We start from the raw sequence: 15198 nt of genomic DNA on the forward strand, positions 1-15198 counted from the left end.
CCCGACACGCATTTAAAAGTTGCAGGACACCGGCCTTCGAGGCCTGGATTTGAGAACCGCCGGTCTAGGGGTTTGTGCCGATTCCTCAGAGTCACTCTTTACTGCACATTTAATCACTAACACAGGCTTGAAAACTTTGACTGTTCCCCTTCGGGAGCCACTCCTCCACCCAGCTCGGCTCAGGCTGGCGGAGTGAACGAGCAAAGAGCCGAGAGGGGGGGAGAGATTTCAGGCCTGCGTTGGCAGTGCCCACTGGAATGTGGAGGAGGAGCACACGGTAAAACAAATGTGCAGGCAAGCTCTTTGTGCACATATGAGGCTCTGAATTGCTTTGCTTCTGAAAGCGTTATTTTTTTAAAATGACGCCTTCAACGGCCAACCCCTCGTGAGGCCGCATGATCAGAGCTCTGCAGCTCGAAGTCATGCGGATGTTTACAAACAGATTAACGAGTTTTTTTTATTATTATTACAGTTTGATATCTCAACTGATAATCTCATTAAAATGTATTTCTTCCTGACCCCCTGAAGGATAAAGACATCACATTGATGATCCCTTTTTCACTCTGGCGCCACCAAGAGCCATTAAACACACAGTGGACATAAATTCTGCCTCAAAATCGTCATTGCAATGGTGAGCGTGCAAGCATGCTGGCACTGGCATTCACTCTGAACACCACCATGGTAGTTTATAGCCTCAAGAAGGCGCTACTATGGGGATTTTTCCCCCCCCAAACTGAAGCAGTAAATTAGCATTGCACAGAGGAAATCTTTATTTCTGTGTAAATTAGTTTCTGTATTTGTAAAAAACTAAGCAGTCAGGAGACTTTGAAAGGTTCGGTTTTCTCAGAATCGAGATGGTAGGACTAATGCAGCCGGACAATTTGAATCTGTGTGTTGGGCCCGTTTTATTATTAGCAGTAAAACGTTAGGATTAAGCGTTGGGAGTGACGGAGGTACAAATAGGAGTTCTGGTTAATATCCAAGTCACCAAAAGCATTTCGGCGTTGACCACACGGTATTCCCTGGAAAACATGCATAAAAACCGTTAAAAATAAATTCATTTTTTCTTTTGCAGGGGGAAACGTAACATCTGAGGTATTTTGAGTACATTTAAAGAAAAAGACAAAATCCCACAGGAAGAACTAAATGTGTTTCACAAGACTGCTGTTGGCATAATTATCTCAGGATTTGTATTTTTTAAATAATGTAAATAAAAATGTCTTATGCCTTAAATTTGTGTGTTGCCGTTGCAAATATATTTATATCTCTATCTCTATATAATAATGTGTATATATATATAGAGAGAGAGAGATAGATATAGATAGGTATGCAACAACACTCGCATGAATTTAAGGTACAAGGCATTTTTATTTACCTTTTATTTAGGCATTTATTTACTATATGTTTTCTCGTAAATGTGGCAGACCTGCAAGCAAATATTCCAGGCTAATTTGAGGCTAGAGCAAAATAACTCTGATTGACTTTGTTAAATGTCTCATTTAAAACAGCACTAAAAATAACACTATTTAAAATAAATAACTCATTTCTTAAACCTCAGTAAATATAAATCTGCCTTCGAGCAAAAGAAAAAAAAAAATGCTTCCAAGATGGCTTGCACATGTGGGACGTGGGTCTACCACATTATTTAACAGGCCTTTAAAATCTCAAAATGACTTTAACTGAACTGAGCCCTGCAATCCGAAAAGTAAACTAGGGGAGTCAGGAGAAAGGATAAGTGGACCTTTCAGTAAAACATCAGAACAACAGCTCTTCAAAGAAATAAATTGTACTTCTGAGTCTTTCAAATATCTCCTCGTTTATTTTTATTTTTGAAAAATAGACAAAAAAAAACATGTGAAATGAACATAGCATTAAGAACAGAAACAACAGTAAAACATTGGAGTGCGGTTTGTAACATTCTATATGATTACATCTGATTTTGTAATCCTAACCATTTCAACTTGGAACAAATTGACAAAACGACTTGAAATACCAAAAGCTGGAAAGAAATGAGAAAATTCACTAGGAGGAACCCAGTTTGTAACTAAAACTGTCATTAATTCAATACACAGTGGCTGGAATGCAAGCCAAAACCATCATAACTTCTGTATTTATTAGCTTTGACACAAATTTTCTTCATTTTTTTCCCCCCAGTTTTCTGCCAGAAGTAAAAATGTTTCTTATTAGTGCCCTTTCAGTGCTGCATGCTTTAATACTGAAAAATATGAAAAAATTAGCTTTCTCAGCTAGCAATCAATTGCAGTAGCTAATCCTTAAAAAAAAAAAAAAAAAAAAAAAAAAAAGATTACATTTTCAAGTGACTGAACTGATGACGTCAGGTTTAGGTCAGGTAGACTTCTTTGGGGAAAATACTTCATATTGCTAAGACCAGCTGTTAGCACTGCAAGTTATAACCAGCACAGTGTGCAAGTAACAGTGGCAAAAAAAAGTAAAGTAAAATAAATTAACAAATCAAAATAGCAAAATGACTAAATTTGATGAACAATGCAACACGTGTTGGGGAATGACGATCGAGTTTGACGATGTGTTGCTTCACAACACCATGCAGTCACACAGCTGATACTCAGCTGAAACCCAAACAAACCCATTCAGATCTGATGGGAGCCTCTTTCTCACGTAATCTGAAAAGTGCAGCTGAGAACATCCGTCCAGGTCGTCCACCGTTCCACCTCTTCACTTCAGTTCTGGGGAAACAAAACGGATAGAATGTCTTACAGGGGTGGTGTAATGTATTTCCCAGGAACTTAGTGACATTTTAAACCACAACCAAGTAGCTTTGTTAGCTTCAGCTGTTATAAAAATGTCTTAAAAGGAGTTGACTTTGCAATTTAATGCCTTGAAATTGGGCCTCTGTCTCTTTAAGAAGCTTCTACTCATCACAACAACCTTTAATGACGTTCTTAAGTGTTGCCCTGAGAAGTAGCTCATATCCACCAGGTGTTTGCCAATCGCTGCTGCCGCTACTCTGAAGGAGCCGAGTGGAGGAAGCGGTTCATACTGTGAGATTGAGGCTCAGTTGATGCAGCGCTCGGTGAGAGCAAACGTTTTTCCCAGGAGAGTCAAGAATTTCTCAAACATAAATGAAATAATCAAGGCAAAACTCCAGGTATGTTTTTGACGAGGGGCTAACATAACATGATGCAAAGCTGACAAGAGTCAATTTTACATGATGCAGCCCCTTTTTGTGTAGGAATGGAAGACAAATATGCTAAGCTTATTTTCACATAAGCCCACTCTGGGTAATACTAAATAATGGGGCTGGGCGACACGGTGCTTGGAGAACAGGAAGACATCATTTAAGCTAAAAACAGAGAAAACACAAACATGTCAAAAGGATTAATTTCTTGCCAGTGTTCATCAGTAGCGATGGCGCAAACTGCAGACATTATATAGATCGATTCAGACTGCCACAAACCACACTGACGGTGGTTTAACTAAGCGCGAGCTGGTTTCAAATTCCCAAAACCACCGGGGCTTTGCGTGCTACCGCTTCTGGACTCTAAAATCCGTTTATTGACATGTTGGTGGCAGTAAAGAGTTTTATCCGGTAGTATGTAATGTAGCATAGCTCTCACTCTTCCCAACCTGTTGATGCGAGCCATGATTCAGCTGGGCTTTACGACTGGAGGAAGGAAATTCCTCTCAAGTTGGAAAAGACGCAAAAAAATAGAAAGAGTGAAAAAAATTGTCTATAAATTTCTCTGGCAGTAGAAAAAAAAAAGAAACGCGGGGGCCAACACCTTTAATTGCTGGTTTGACATAAATGCTTGTAACAAGCCCAGACAGCATTGTGGTGGTTAAGCATCAAACAAATAGATTTTGCATGTCAATACAGCAGACAGAACATATATAGAGTTTTTTTTTTCTTCATCTCTCTAACCATGGACTTGTGATGGATTGATTGAATAAATAAAAACATTTAAATGTGGTGGCCAACAACGCTAATTAGTTTGATAAACTTTACTTCACAAGTAGCAAAGTGGTAACAAAGACATCATAATATTGTGAACAGTAAACATAAATTGTAAGTTACAACTAATTCTTTGTGGTGTTTATGCTGTATAATTATAAAGATATCCCGCTATGTTATTCATCTCTTAATAACAAACCATAAATAACCACAGCATTCAAAAGGCGCTGCTGGCAGCCTTGTGTTTTGAGTTATGGCCTTGAACTTGAGTTTCCCGCCAAAGAGTTTTGAGTACAAGCACACAACTGGTGAAAGAGTCAGTTCTTCAAAATAGCTATAAAAACAAAGCAAGGAACTGTTTTTGTTTACCGTTTTAATCGGGTCAGAAAAACTAAGGGGAGTTTTAAACGTGGCACTAAAATTTACTTGACAGCTCATCTTCATAAACAACAGAAGATGACAGAACCAGGAGACAGCTCGATTTTTTTCACAGATTGTCCGTCTCACATTGTACTGTCACGACATAATGACAGTTGACAAATACACACTTTAGCTTTAAGCTAAACCGAGCTACAGTAAGGCAAGCTAAGCAACGGTTTGCTTCAGGTTACATAAACTCAGGTCGGACGAGCTAAGCTTAAAAGGTTAAGTTATGCTACCTGATGCTAATGTTAACTTAGCTAAGCTACATTTGCTTAGGTGAGGTGAGCTAAAATAAGATAAACAATGTTAAGCTAAACCATGTTAAGATAAACTACTGTATTAAAAGCTTTTCTACAAGCAAGGCCTGCACTTTGCTAGGGTAAGCTATCTTACGCTAGTGTGACGTAAGCAATGCTAAAACTAGCAAAGTGATGCTAAAATACGCTGAGAAATGCTAAGCTAAGCTATGACAGTGTTACTGTTTGTAAACTATGTAGCATTCCCCAGATAAATTGAGACTCCCAAGTTGAGGTAACAATTCGCATCACTTAAATAAATATTACAGCAGAGATTCTTCAAGAATATAATCTTAGCAACATACAGCACTGCTCAAGAAAATACACTGAAACTTCACATAGTAAAGGTATATAGGTGGTCTGGAGAAGCAGATGGTTTAAAGAGGTTTACTAAATAATGGGTGACAGATGGAGTTTTGGCAGGTTAGCCTCAATATGCTGCTTCACCACAGGGTGAAGTTAAGAAAAGCTACTTATCAGCAGCAGGCGCAGCAGTCAGTACGTTCCCTTGTTCACTCTGTATATCATAGCAACAGGTGAAAAATATTACGATAGGAAAAACACTGTATCATTAGGTCATCATTTAAAAAAAGAATTTAAAAAAATCAGCAAAACATGACTAACCCGTATGCTAGTTGTCACGACATGTGCAGCTGATGTGAAGTACTAAAAGCACACCAACAACAGCCACTGGGGGGCAAATTTAATCAACTCCAATACTGATTATTTAAAAAGGCCTCAACCGAATCCTTCATCAGCAACAGAAATGAAACGCACAGGACAACCTTAGCAGTGAAATCAGTGTGAATAAAACAAGCAGTTTTTTTATCTAAATTAAAAGTTCAAAACCAGCCCCGCCTAACTTTGAGATCATCATACACCTAACCCTACTCCGCAGATGTTACACAACTGCAAATATCTGAACATTTACTCAACACTTACCTCTTTTTTCGCATTTGTCACGACTGAGGATAGCGAAGAGGTTGGAGGGCTAAATTGAAACAGAAACGAAATGTTTGAGATGCATTCAGAATGCACAGTTTGAGCAGAACAGATTTTATTCAGGTTGGGGAGAACGGTTACTGAAGTCGCAAGCTGATATTCTGTTGTTCAAAAGCCAAAACAAAACTTACTCCAGCCTGGGCTTCTATTTTTTGGAAAGGATCGCCTAAACTCAAGACAACATAATGAAGGGGGATACCAATAAAAGAACACCAAAGACATAAACTCTCTTTGATAAAACTCCCACATTCTTCGTTTACATCGTGCATCGTTGCCTGCACTGGGCAGAGAGCAGGGGCCTTGAATTGGCTCAGCCATGCAAATCATAAAAGAGCAGATGTGTCCATTTCCACATCACACAGACTCCACTACATCATGAGCTAAAGGATCTTGCATGAGTGAAAAAAAAAAAAAAATCAAAGGGCCCATGTGTAAGGGAACACTTACAATGCACATAAAACTACCTAAAGTTTTACGCCGTTTGACACGCACGCCAGGCCTAAGTCATTAACTCAGCGGAAACACTGCTTAACACAGCTTAAGGGAAATTTTATACTTTCCCTGAGAAGCAAAGTCCTAACTTGCAATGGGCAATCTGGACCTACAGAGAACTCGATTTGGTCCCTGCAGTTAGAGGAGGTCTCCAGAGGCTGGTGTGCATTCAGTTTTAATTTCCCATTGGGATATAAAACCAACATACACACTCCTATCACGTGGGAGTCTGGGCATCTAAATAAGTCCAGAATGAAGACAGATTTAATGTTCTAAAAAACAAGCCACAGCATGGAAAATCTTAATAATATGGGGCAGTTAGCATTTATTCACTTAGTTAAATGACTTAAAATCTTAGTGCTGATGCATATAATAGGAATTAAAATCCTTGTCACACTTTCATGCAGTTAAACTGACATTTATTGTAGAAAAACCTGCATCTGATTAGTCAAGTGAGCTAAACAAATGGACTAAGTGGATAAGAAACAATGAAAGGCTTTACAAACCTGACAACTTGTCTGGAGGCATTCTCAAAAAACTTGGTCTTTGACGCAACACTGAAAAACAAAAGGTAAGTGGCATGTTAAATTCCTAGGAGAGATCTACGAAAAGTGCAGGGTAAAAAGCTGGAAGTGTAGGTATCATGTGAAGCCACGTACGTTGAAATCATCCTGTCATTAAAATCATGTTTCCAGAAGATAAAACACTACAGAATGGGCTGTTTAGATTGCATGGTTAACAGTGTCACCATCTACTGTGCACTTATGGTGCCGCCATGTCTATGTAGGACTCCTTCTAAATGTAAAAGAGAATTAATGACATAATCTAAAATTGAAAATTGAGCAAAACTTCCAACTTTTAACTAAACTACATTTATTCAGGGGGAAAACAAATCCCACGTCAATAAATACTGTACTTCTAAGCAACTAAATATCAATATTTGTGTCATATGTTGATTCTGTGTCTGGTGAACCATTTCTGTATTGATTTGGCCCAAAGTCTTGGATCAATATCCCATTTAAAGACCCAAGGGTAACAATTTTTTTTTTTTACATTTTCTAGCAAATGATGTGATTTTAAAAATTGTTCAAATGTCCTTGGACTTCGTCATGGTTCCAGTACAAGGCCTCCCCCATGCCCAACAGTGGGCAAAAAGCTTCAACATTCATTTTTTATGTTTTGTCAGACCAACCTGTTGTCAAAAAAAAAAAAAAAAAAAAAAAAAAACACACACACTTCCAGTTGCTCTAAGCTTGTATTTATTTGAGATTGGCAATTATCCTGAAGCCATTTCCTGATTTTTTTTTTGAAATTTCATTTACTCACACCTTAGTCATAAAATGCAATAAAAATTCCCAAGAAAATCTAAACCATTTGCAAAAGTAAAAATGTAAATAATAAAACTTATAAATCCTTGATGATTTTGGAAAATAAAAAAAAACTATTATTCTTTGTCTACATGTGGATTGCACTCAAGTTAAAGATTGTAACAGTGGTGTGTTTCGTGAAAGTTTAGATCAAATAAAAGGGTTTGAAATGTGCTGACTCTTCAAAACTGCAGCTGTCATGTTTTCAAGGTCACTATAGGATTTTTTTGCACCGAACGGCCCGACCTGGCAGCCACTGGCCCGGCCCTAATGTACTCCGTTTGCAAAGTGTGCGGGGATCCGAGGCCGCCTTCCCAGAGACCGTGGAAAACTTTTACGTTCCTCATTGTCCCGTCCAGCCTCTTCTGTATGTGCTAGGCGGCACTGGGGAAAAGAATTACCTCAGCTTTTTACCTTTAACTAAATCATTAAAAAAAATTCCTCATCTTAGTGTCATCTCTGAGCTGGACCCACGTTTCGTGCAGCTGAACTACCGCTGCGCCTTCGGGAATTCCCCCGCTGGACCAAAGCGAGGTGAGGAAATCCCCTCGTGCAGAGAGCCTTGCCGACTTCTGATCACTTCAATTAGAGAAATGTTCCCCGATTTCAAAAGTTTGGCTGAAGTCTCCAGTTTCCAGTGTAGCGCAGATTCATCCTCCAGATCGACATCAAAACTGAGATATTTTTTACGCACACCGATGGGAAATTCAGGTTCACGCAGACCAGGAAGCGGTGAGATTCAAAACATTCAGGCCACCCCAGATTAATATCTTATCGCTTAAGATCAATTATTTAATTTCACTGTTCATAAGTAATTTATAGGATAAATAGTCTGTTGTTTTCACAACAGATAAAAAGTTACATGTACTTATGTGCTTGTGGTGTGATGGCACCATGAGGATCCTCCCTTCAGCTTGTTGGATATTAACTAAACTAAATAAAAATTTAATGCAATTGAATACGTCATAATTATCACTGAAAAACAGGCGGTTAAAAATAGACGACGGCGGGATTTATTTTGACGCCGACATCGAGAAAGTCTAACACAACATCCGATCTGAAAGATGACTCTTCTCTGTGCCCGCCTCCGCGGCAAACGAACCAATTAACGTCTGACTGCATACCAGCCCCGTCTGGCTGGCCCGAATGGAACCACAGCTCTCGGCTAGCTAGCTCTAAGTGCTAACGCAAGAACGCCGGACCCGGGCCTTGAACACAGGCCAGGCCGAGCCAGGCTCGGTCCTGCAGTCCAAAGGGGGCTTTAATGTCGCCATATAATTTAAATCTTAAGAGTTGAACAGGTTTAGACACTTTGCTCAGAGCCTTGTGTTTAATTACCCAGAAAGCATGAGGATAGAGACTTTGGTGTACTCACTAAGATGTGGGCGTGCCCTCACAGCTGGCTGCAACTGGGAGCTTTTGTGGAGCGGGACATCTGGATGGGGGCTCAGGGGGCCTGATGGGGGGTCGACAAATGGCATGTTTCTCTGCAGACTTTGTTTTGGTTACACCATCAGAATGTCCTAAGAGACGAAACAAGAACAAACAAAAAAACATGAATAAGCATAAAGAAATTTAAAAAAAAGAAAACACACAAGCAAATTGTTCAGTATGTACAGCAGCCACGTCTGAGCTGTTTGTGTTGCCCGACTGGGACGACAAATTTTGCTACGTGATTAAAGAGAGGTGGAGATGAAATAAAAAGTCATGGCCAAAAAATGCTAAGAGGGCAGGGTAGCTTGTGCACCAGCCAGCTTCTACGCACTTTGCAGATTTTGGGAGGTCCACTCACTAACTAGATGAGAAGGAAGCACGCATCTGCACTACCTTTTAAAACCCAAGAGACCAGAATTATTGCAGATAAATACATCTGTAAATAACATGTTCACAAGTTGTGTCTTTATTAATAAATTGTAAATAGATTTTTTTTTAATTGATACTCCTTTTGCTATTTTTAATATCGTCTAAGAGACTCCCCTCATCTCTTATGAAACACAAACTGCTTGGTTGAATAAAAACGTTAAATCTGTACCTGCCAGAGGTCTGACTAATCTTGAGCAAGACATTAGATTTTTAATTAGATTGAATGCTTTGCCAGCTTTAGATGAATACATCAGTCTTTTTAAAATCACTGCTTTCAAGGTCGCCTTGACTTATAAGCCAAAAAAACTGGAGGAGGCATTTACTGCATAGTTGACAATGCAGGGCTAAAAAAAAAAGTTGCCGGAACAAAAAAAAAAAAAAAAAGCAACAACAGAAAAGGAAAAAACTAAACAAGAAACCTTCTTGAAAGATCTCCAAACATGTGGAGTAGACTAAATTTTAACTTTGTGATAATCAAAAGAAATTGCCGCTTGTGGTGCAACCCGACACCTCGTGACCCCATGAAAACGGTCCCCACAAGCAGACGTGTTGGTAGCGGCATCACGCTGCGGAGCCTGATTTACAACAGCGGGACTTGGCAAGACCATCCCGGAGATTCTTGAGGAAAACCTACTTCGCCTTCCCAGAAAAGAAAAAGCTCTTCGAGCTGCCGGACCAGCAGCAGCAGCAGCAGCAGCAGCAGCAGCAGCAGCTCAGAGGCTGGTGGTTGAACATTTACAGAGAAGCTCAGAATTACTCATACCCCCATGCCTTCCTTGCCATCACCTTAATCTTTAGCTCATACTTCAAGTTACAAAAAACATGTTTGTAGCATTAAAATATAATTAAATTATGAATAACGTTGGATTTAATTGTAAAAATTCGGCCCGTTGTCTTCTAGTAATGACAAATTCTTTTTAAAGCTACATCTCCTAAAGTGAGAATTTGTATTTAAATCCAACATATTATGTTAAGCTTATATATGTGTGCACAGTTAATCTTCCGAGATAAAATTATGGGAGCGCGTCACCGTTACAACCAACAACACTGTGTACTCTTTAAGAAAAACATTTAGACTATATAACAATCCATGCTGACATTATCATCTATTTTATTTTACAGGCATAAAATGCTGACATAAATTAATAAAACGCGGATTCTTACCTTCACGGTTGGCTGGCGTTCCCTTCGGAGACGCTTTCTGACGTTGAAACGACGGCACCCGACTCACCAAGACCCCAGAATCCCCGTTTGCTGCCGGGGAAGAGTCAGGCTTCTGCCTCATGTCGCTCAGCTTCTCAGCGTCGGAGTCGGGCGGCCGGTCCTGGCGGCTGGCCGGTCTGTAGATCCCCGCTTGCCTCGAAGGAGGTTCTCTTGGAGCGAGTGGGGCACAGCTCATGGGTTTCGTCGGCTTTATGGGTTTGGGGCTCGCTGAGACATCCCCATCCACCACAGAGGTGTCTTTCTGCCCATCTGTTGCAGAAAAAAAAAAAGAAAAAAGAAAACAGAAACCCAGCTTTAACTGCACTGTAACCTTAAACCACCATTAAATGTGAATATTTACTGCCGTGACATGCACCTTATGAAATGTAGAATCCAGAAATTACCTTGGGATCGTACAGTGGGTGCAAAGTTAATGTAAACAAGCAGTGCAGAACTTTACTGCAGTAAAATGAATTGCACATGTGCATAACCTGTAAACTCTGCAAAAGCAGCGAGTTAGGGAAAAAGTTAAAGATCCCAACAAAGTTGAGCCACATTTCTGGGCCACAGTGAGAGCAGGGAGTCACAACTAACATTTTCTTACTGTTTGAACCAACAAAAGAGGTTAAAAAAAAGAGAGAAAATTGCCTGATTTTACTCTGACATGTTAGAAGAATAAGACTGTGGAAGGGTTTAAAAAAAAAAAAGTGGATGCTTTTATTTGTATGTCAAATGAGCTATTAAAAAAAAGTCACATGGTTTTCTATTAACATTAAAAAGTAAACAGGAAAAAAAATGAATTTCAATTGGCAAACTGCTTCCATGTTTTTGCAATTCGTGATAATTACTGGGACAAACAAGCACACTTCAATAAATCCCATTTGTAAAATGTCAAGAAGTGACCTCGCTGTGGTCTCTACAGACAAAAAAATAAAAAACAAAGACAAAATTGTACGCTGAGCAACAGGCAGGATGGGATAAGGAGGAGGGTGACCACAATTAGGTCGGCTGATAATTACTCTCTGCGTCGCGGACGTGCTCGTGACTAAGAGGCTGGAAAACGCGAGCAGGCCGCTTGGAGATGGTGATTGGCTGCCGCTTTCTCGCCGTGATCCGAGGAGGAGGGACAGGTGGGAAGGCGCTGTCCTCTGGCATGCAAGTGAAGATCTGGAATCACATAAAAAGTTACAGTAGCACTTTGGTTCATTGGCTGCTTTTTCAGCTTCTTCCAGCTGGTAACTGAGGTAAAGGGCTGGAGCACGAAGAGCTGAAAAACAGCAACTAAATAAGTACTCTTTAGTAGATTTTACAGAGTCTTCTGGTTATTTTTCATAAATCTTGATTTACCCCCCCCACCTCTCCCATTTTATCATGTTACAACCTCAAACTTCCAGGAAAAAGGCGGCAGGGATTTTAACTCCACATGCCGTTGTGCAACAGATTTCCTCCGAAAGCGTCAGATTTCGGGAGCTGAATACATTTTAGACCAGTTTGTAGGAAGTTTTTACTTTTTATAATTATTCACCACTTTGTGTTGAACTCAGACCATCACTAAAACAGTAGGAAAGTTCTAGGGGGATGAGTACTTTTGCAAGGCCCTGCACAGTTTTGTAGACATTTACAAGTACAAATAATGACAATAATAAAAAAAATCTAACAAAAGTGCCTAAACTACAGCAAAATAATACATTTAAAACACATAAATTCTGGTACATTTCATTAATAATTACAGTTCACAAACTCAACTTGACTGTTTTTTTTGTTGTTGTTTTCAGTGCTGGCAACTGCTTGGACAGCAACAAGGCTTCCAACGGGTCCTCATTAACCGAAAACAAACCACATGTAATAACAGCTCTAATCCACTAACAAGACATTACAAACACAGACATATGGAAGTGGTATGAATTAAGAATAAAAACCCCTAACAGTCCCTGATGGTTGAACAAAAAAAAAAAAAAAAAAAAGAGGACATGCTTGCTTCACTTGTACCTTTTTGTAGTCCTCGATCATAATCTCAACCACAATGTTTTGGAACTTGATATCAAGCATGGCCGCCACCGTCTCCTCCTTCGCTCTCATGAGTGTGGGGCCGAAGATAACTGCCATGTTGGAGGGCGTCATCAGGTTTTCATCACTGTGGCTGCACACGCTGTCAACATCATGCCAGGCTGGTTAAATAAAATGTAACTCAAGCCAGGCGGTGACAAAAAAAAAAGTATGAACTCCCTTCAGAAAGAGAGGATTTATTTCCCTGGAAGTGGTAAAAAAAAAAACGACACAATGAACTCGGCTTGGACTTACTTTACTAAGTGCCTAATAAGCATCTCCAACATTTCACGATTCTTCTCCGGTAGTTTGTAGATGAGTGAATGAATTTCACTCAGTCGAAAGTCCAGATTATCAGACTCTGTGGTACACAGAGCAAAGTCATTTTAGATGATTGGAAAAAAATAAAAATAAAAATAAATAAATAAATAAAATAGAGAAACAATAAATACTGAAGCTTAATACTTCTTGTGCCTGTACGGCTAATTGCAACGCTAATGAGAAACAATGTTTTGAGGTTTTTAATGATCCATTTGAACATTTTTTTTTTCAGGATGAAATTATTTTGAATAATAAAACTTCAATGACTTACAACAAGGAAGATGAAGCACAAATTTGAATTTTAATGAATTCTCAAAACCACACAAATTCAAACTCTTAATCCATTTGTTTAACCTTCAACAAGGTTACCAAACAGTTTTGGGTGGACATTTGACCACACACTACACAAATACAAAATCCCCATGTATTTTTGGTCTAGTTTATACTGCAAATATCATAGTAAACATGAAATCAGACAAAACTAATTTGTAAGTAACTTTTCATCAAGATTTAAAAGCTTAATAACTAATACAGTATTCAGGGGTTCAGTAATCCGGTTGGACTCAACTGGACAGATCTGAGGTGAAGCTGAAAGATTTGGGTAATAAACTGGTATCACCCCCAAACACCACAGTACACTCCTTCCACCACCTTATGTGATAGTTTGACAGTGTTTGGGCTCCATAGCCTGACCATAACTCCTCCAAGCATGCTTCTTGTCAATTGCGACCAGGCAGCTTAATTTTTGCTCTTTCATCTGACCATAAGGATTTTATCCATAAGTCATCTGGCTGCTCCGTGTAGGAAGCTGATTAAACAGCAGGCGCTTCATTCTTGTTAGCATGCTATGAGTCATTGCCAGTATAAAACTGTGGACAGTGACACTGGTTCCAGCAGTTTACAGTTCACAGTAGGGTTGGAGCCTTGTGGATTTCCTTGGTTTTTCTGAACACTCTAACCAATTTCCTTTCATCGTACCCAAAATGTCCCAATTTGATTCAGATGCTTTGGTGCATTGGTGTTCCAACGGGACAATGAACTCAAACGTTCATCAAAACTGGTTTTGGAATGGATAAAACAGGCCGACGCTAAGCTCCTAGAAAGGCCTGGATCCGAATCTCACTGAAAATGTAAGCACCAATTTAAATGTTTTTTCTGCTAACTCTGCCAAGAAGAGCGGTTCAACATCCCGCTAGAACTATGCCAGAAGCTTGTTGAGGACTGCAAAAAAATGTGTGGTCGTGGTTTACTAAGAAACACTTAGACCCCCACCAAATTTCTGTGCGGTGTAAAAGTACTCAATTATATAAATTATAAACTGAACCCTGTCAAGCAAAAATCCGCATTACTCTCAAAATGTCTAACATTACCGCAATTCCAACGCGTGCAAAACTTCATTTGCATAAGGCAGAGGCTGGCCAGTAGTGTATTTGGCTAGTGGAGCAGAGCACTGAGGTCATCAGGATGATTGGGGGGCGGGAAGAGGAGTGACAGTCGTCATGCCGGCAGTATTGATTGCCATTTAATTTTGCAATTGAACACCCAATTCTTATTTTCAAAAATACCCAAACTTATCACTCCATCATTGAATAACAAATTTTATTAATTTTAAAAGCCCAAAATTAATGTAATTTTTATATCTATGATCAGTCAGCAAGTATAAACTTGTGGCTGGAACTGGAAATGGCAGCAAATTTTCATCTATTTTTGTGCGTGCTGCAGGAACTGCGGCTAATAGGATGTCATTGAACTATCTGTATATTTTTTGTTCTGTCATTTCAGTGCAGGCAGTAATCTTCTGTCAAAGTGGGAATCATGTGCGGCGCAGTGACTTATTGACTTATGATTCTACAGTGATTGCATGAGCTTGGATTTAAAGCACAGGAACTTGTGGTTACAAAATACACATTTCTAAAAAGGTCAGCCATTTAAACGCGAATATAAGACTTGCCTTAAATAATGTAACCGATATGCAACGATGTGATCGGGAAAAAACCAAAAAAGACCTTTAAAGTAGGGGTTTACACTTTAAGGGAGCTCCTAGCACGGTTTTGGTTTAACATCTGGTCTAAACATGTGCTTTAGTGACATCTGTGTTGAGTTGTGTTTTAATAAATGACAATGACATAAAAATATCAAACCTAAAAGTCTGAATGTCTGGCCAAAACACAGGCAAGCATACTGCTGATGGCAAAGAAGCCATTTTTTTTTTTTCCCACCAATACTGTGGGCAATAATTCTGATAAGACTTTAG

At 39.4% G+C, this 15198-nt stretch overlaps 1 protein-coding gene across 1 annotated transcript in view; it reads right to left on the bottom strand.

The window, feature by feature from the left end:
* Nucleotides 1-1797: 1797 nt before the first annotated feature.
* Nucleotides 1798-15198, bottom strand: part of ophn1 (oligophrenin 1) — a 46065-nt gene continuing 32664 nt past the window's right edge. Inside the window, exons 17-24 of the mRNA XM_088012516.1 lie at nucleotides 12879-12984; nucleotides 12567-12726; nucleotides 11597-11744; nucleotides 10539-10847; nucleotides 8887-9034; nucleotides 6651-6701; nucleotides 5593-5641; nucleotides 1798-2705 (exon numbers count right to left, since the gene is read on the bottom strand). Of these exons, the coding sequence (XP_087868642.1) occupies nucleotides 2700-2705; nucleotides 5593-5641; nucleotides 6651-6701; nucleotides 8887-9034; nucleotides 10539-10847; nucleotides 11597-11744; nucleotides 12567-12726; nucleotides 12879-12984 (977 nt within the window). The 3' untranslated portion in view covers nucleotides 1798-2699. The remainder of the gene's footprint in view (nucleotides 2706-5592; nucleotides 5642-6650; nucleotides 6702-8886; nucleotides 9035-10538; nucleotides 10848-11596; nucleotides 11745-12566; nucleotides 12727-12878; nucleotides 12985-15198) is intronic.

This window comes from Poecilia mexicana, unplaced genomic scaffold, assembly GCF_051168715.1.
Source record: "Poecilia mexicana isolate PSO_F unplaced genomic scaffold, ASM5116871v1 scaffold_14, whole genome shotgun sequence".
In the NCBI taxonomy this organism is placed as follows: domain Eukaryota; kingdom Metazoa; phylum Chordata; class Actinopteri; order Cyprinodontiformes; family Poeciliidae; genus Poecilia; species Poecilia mexicana.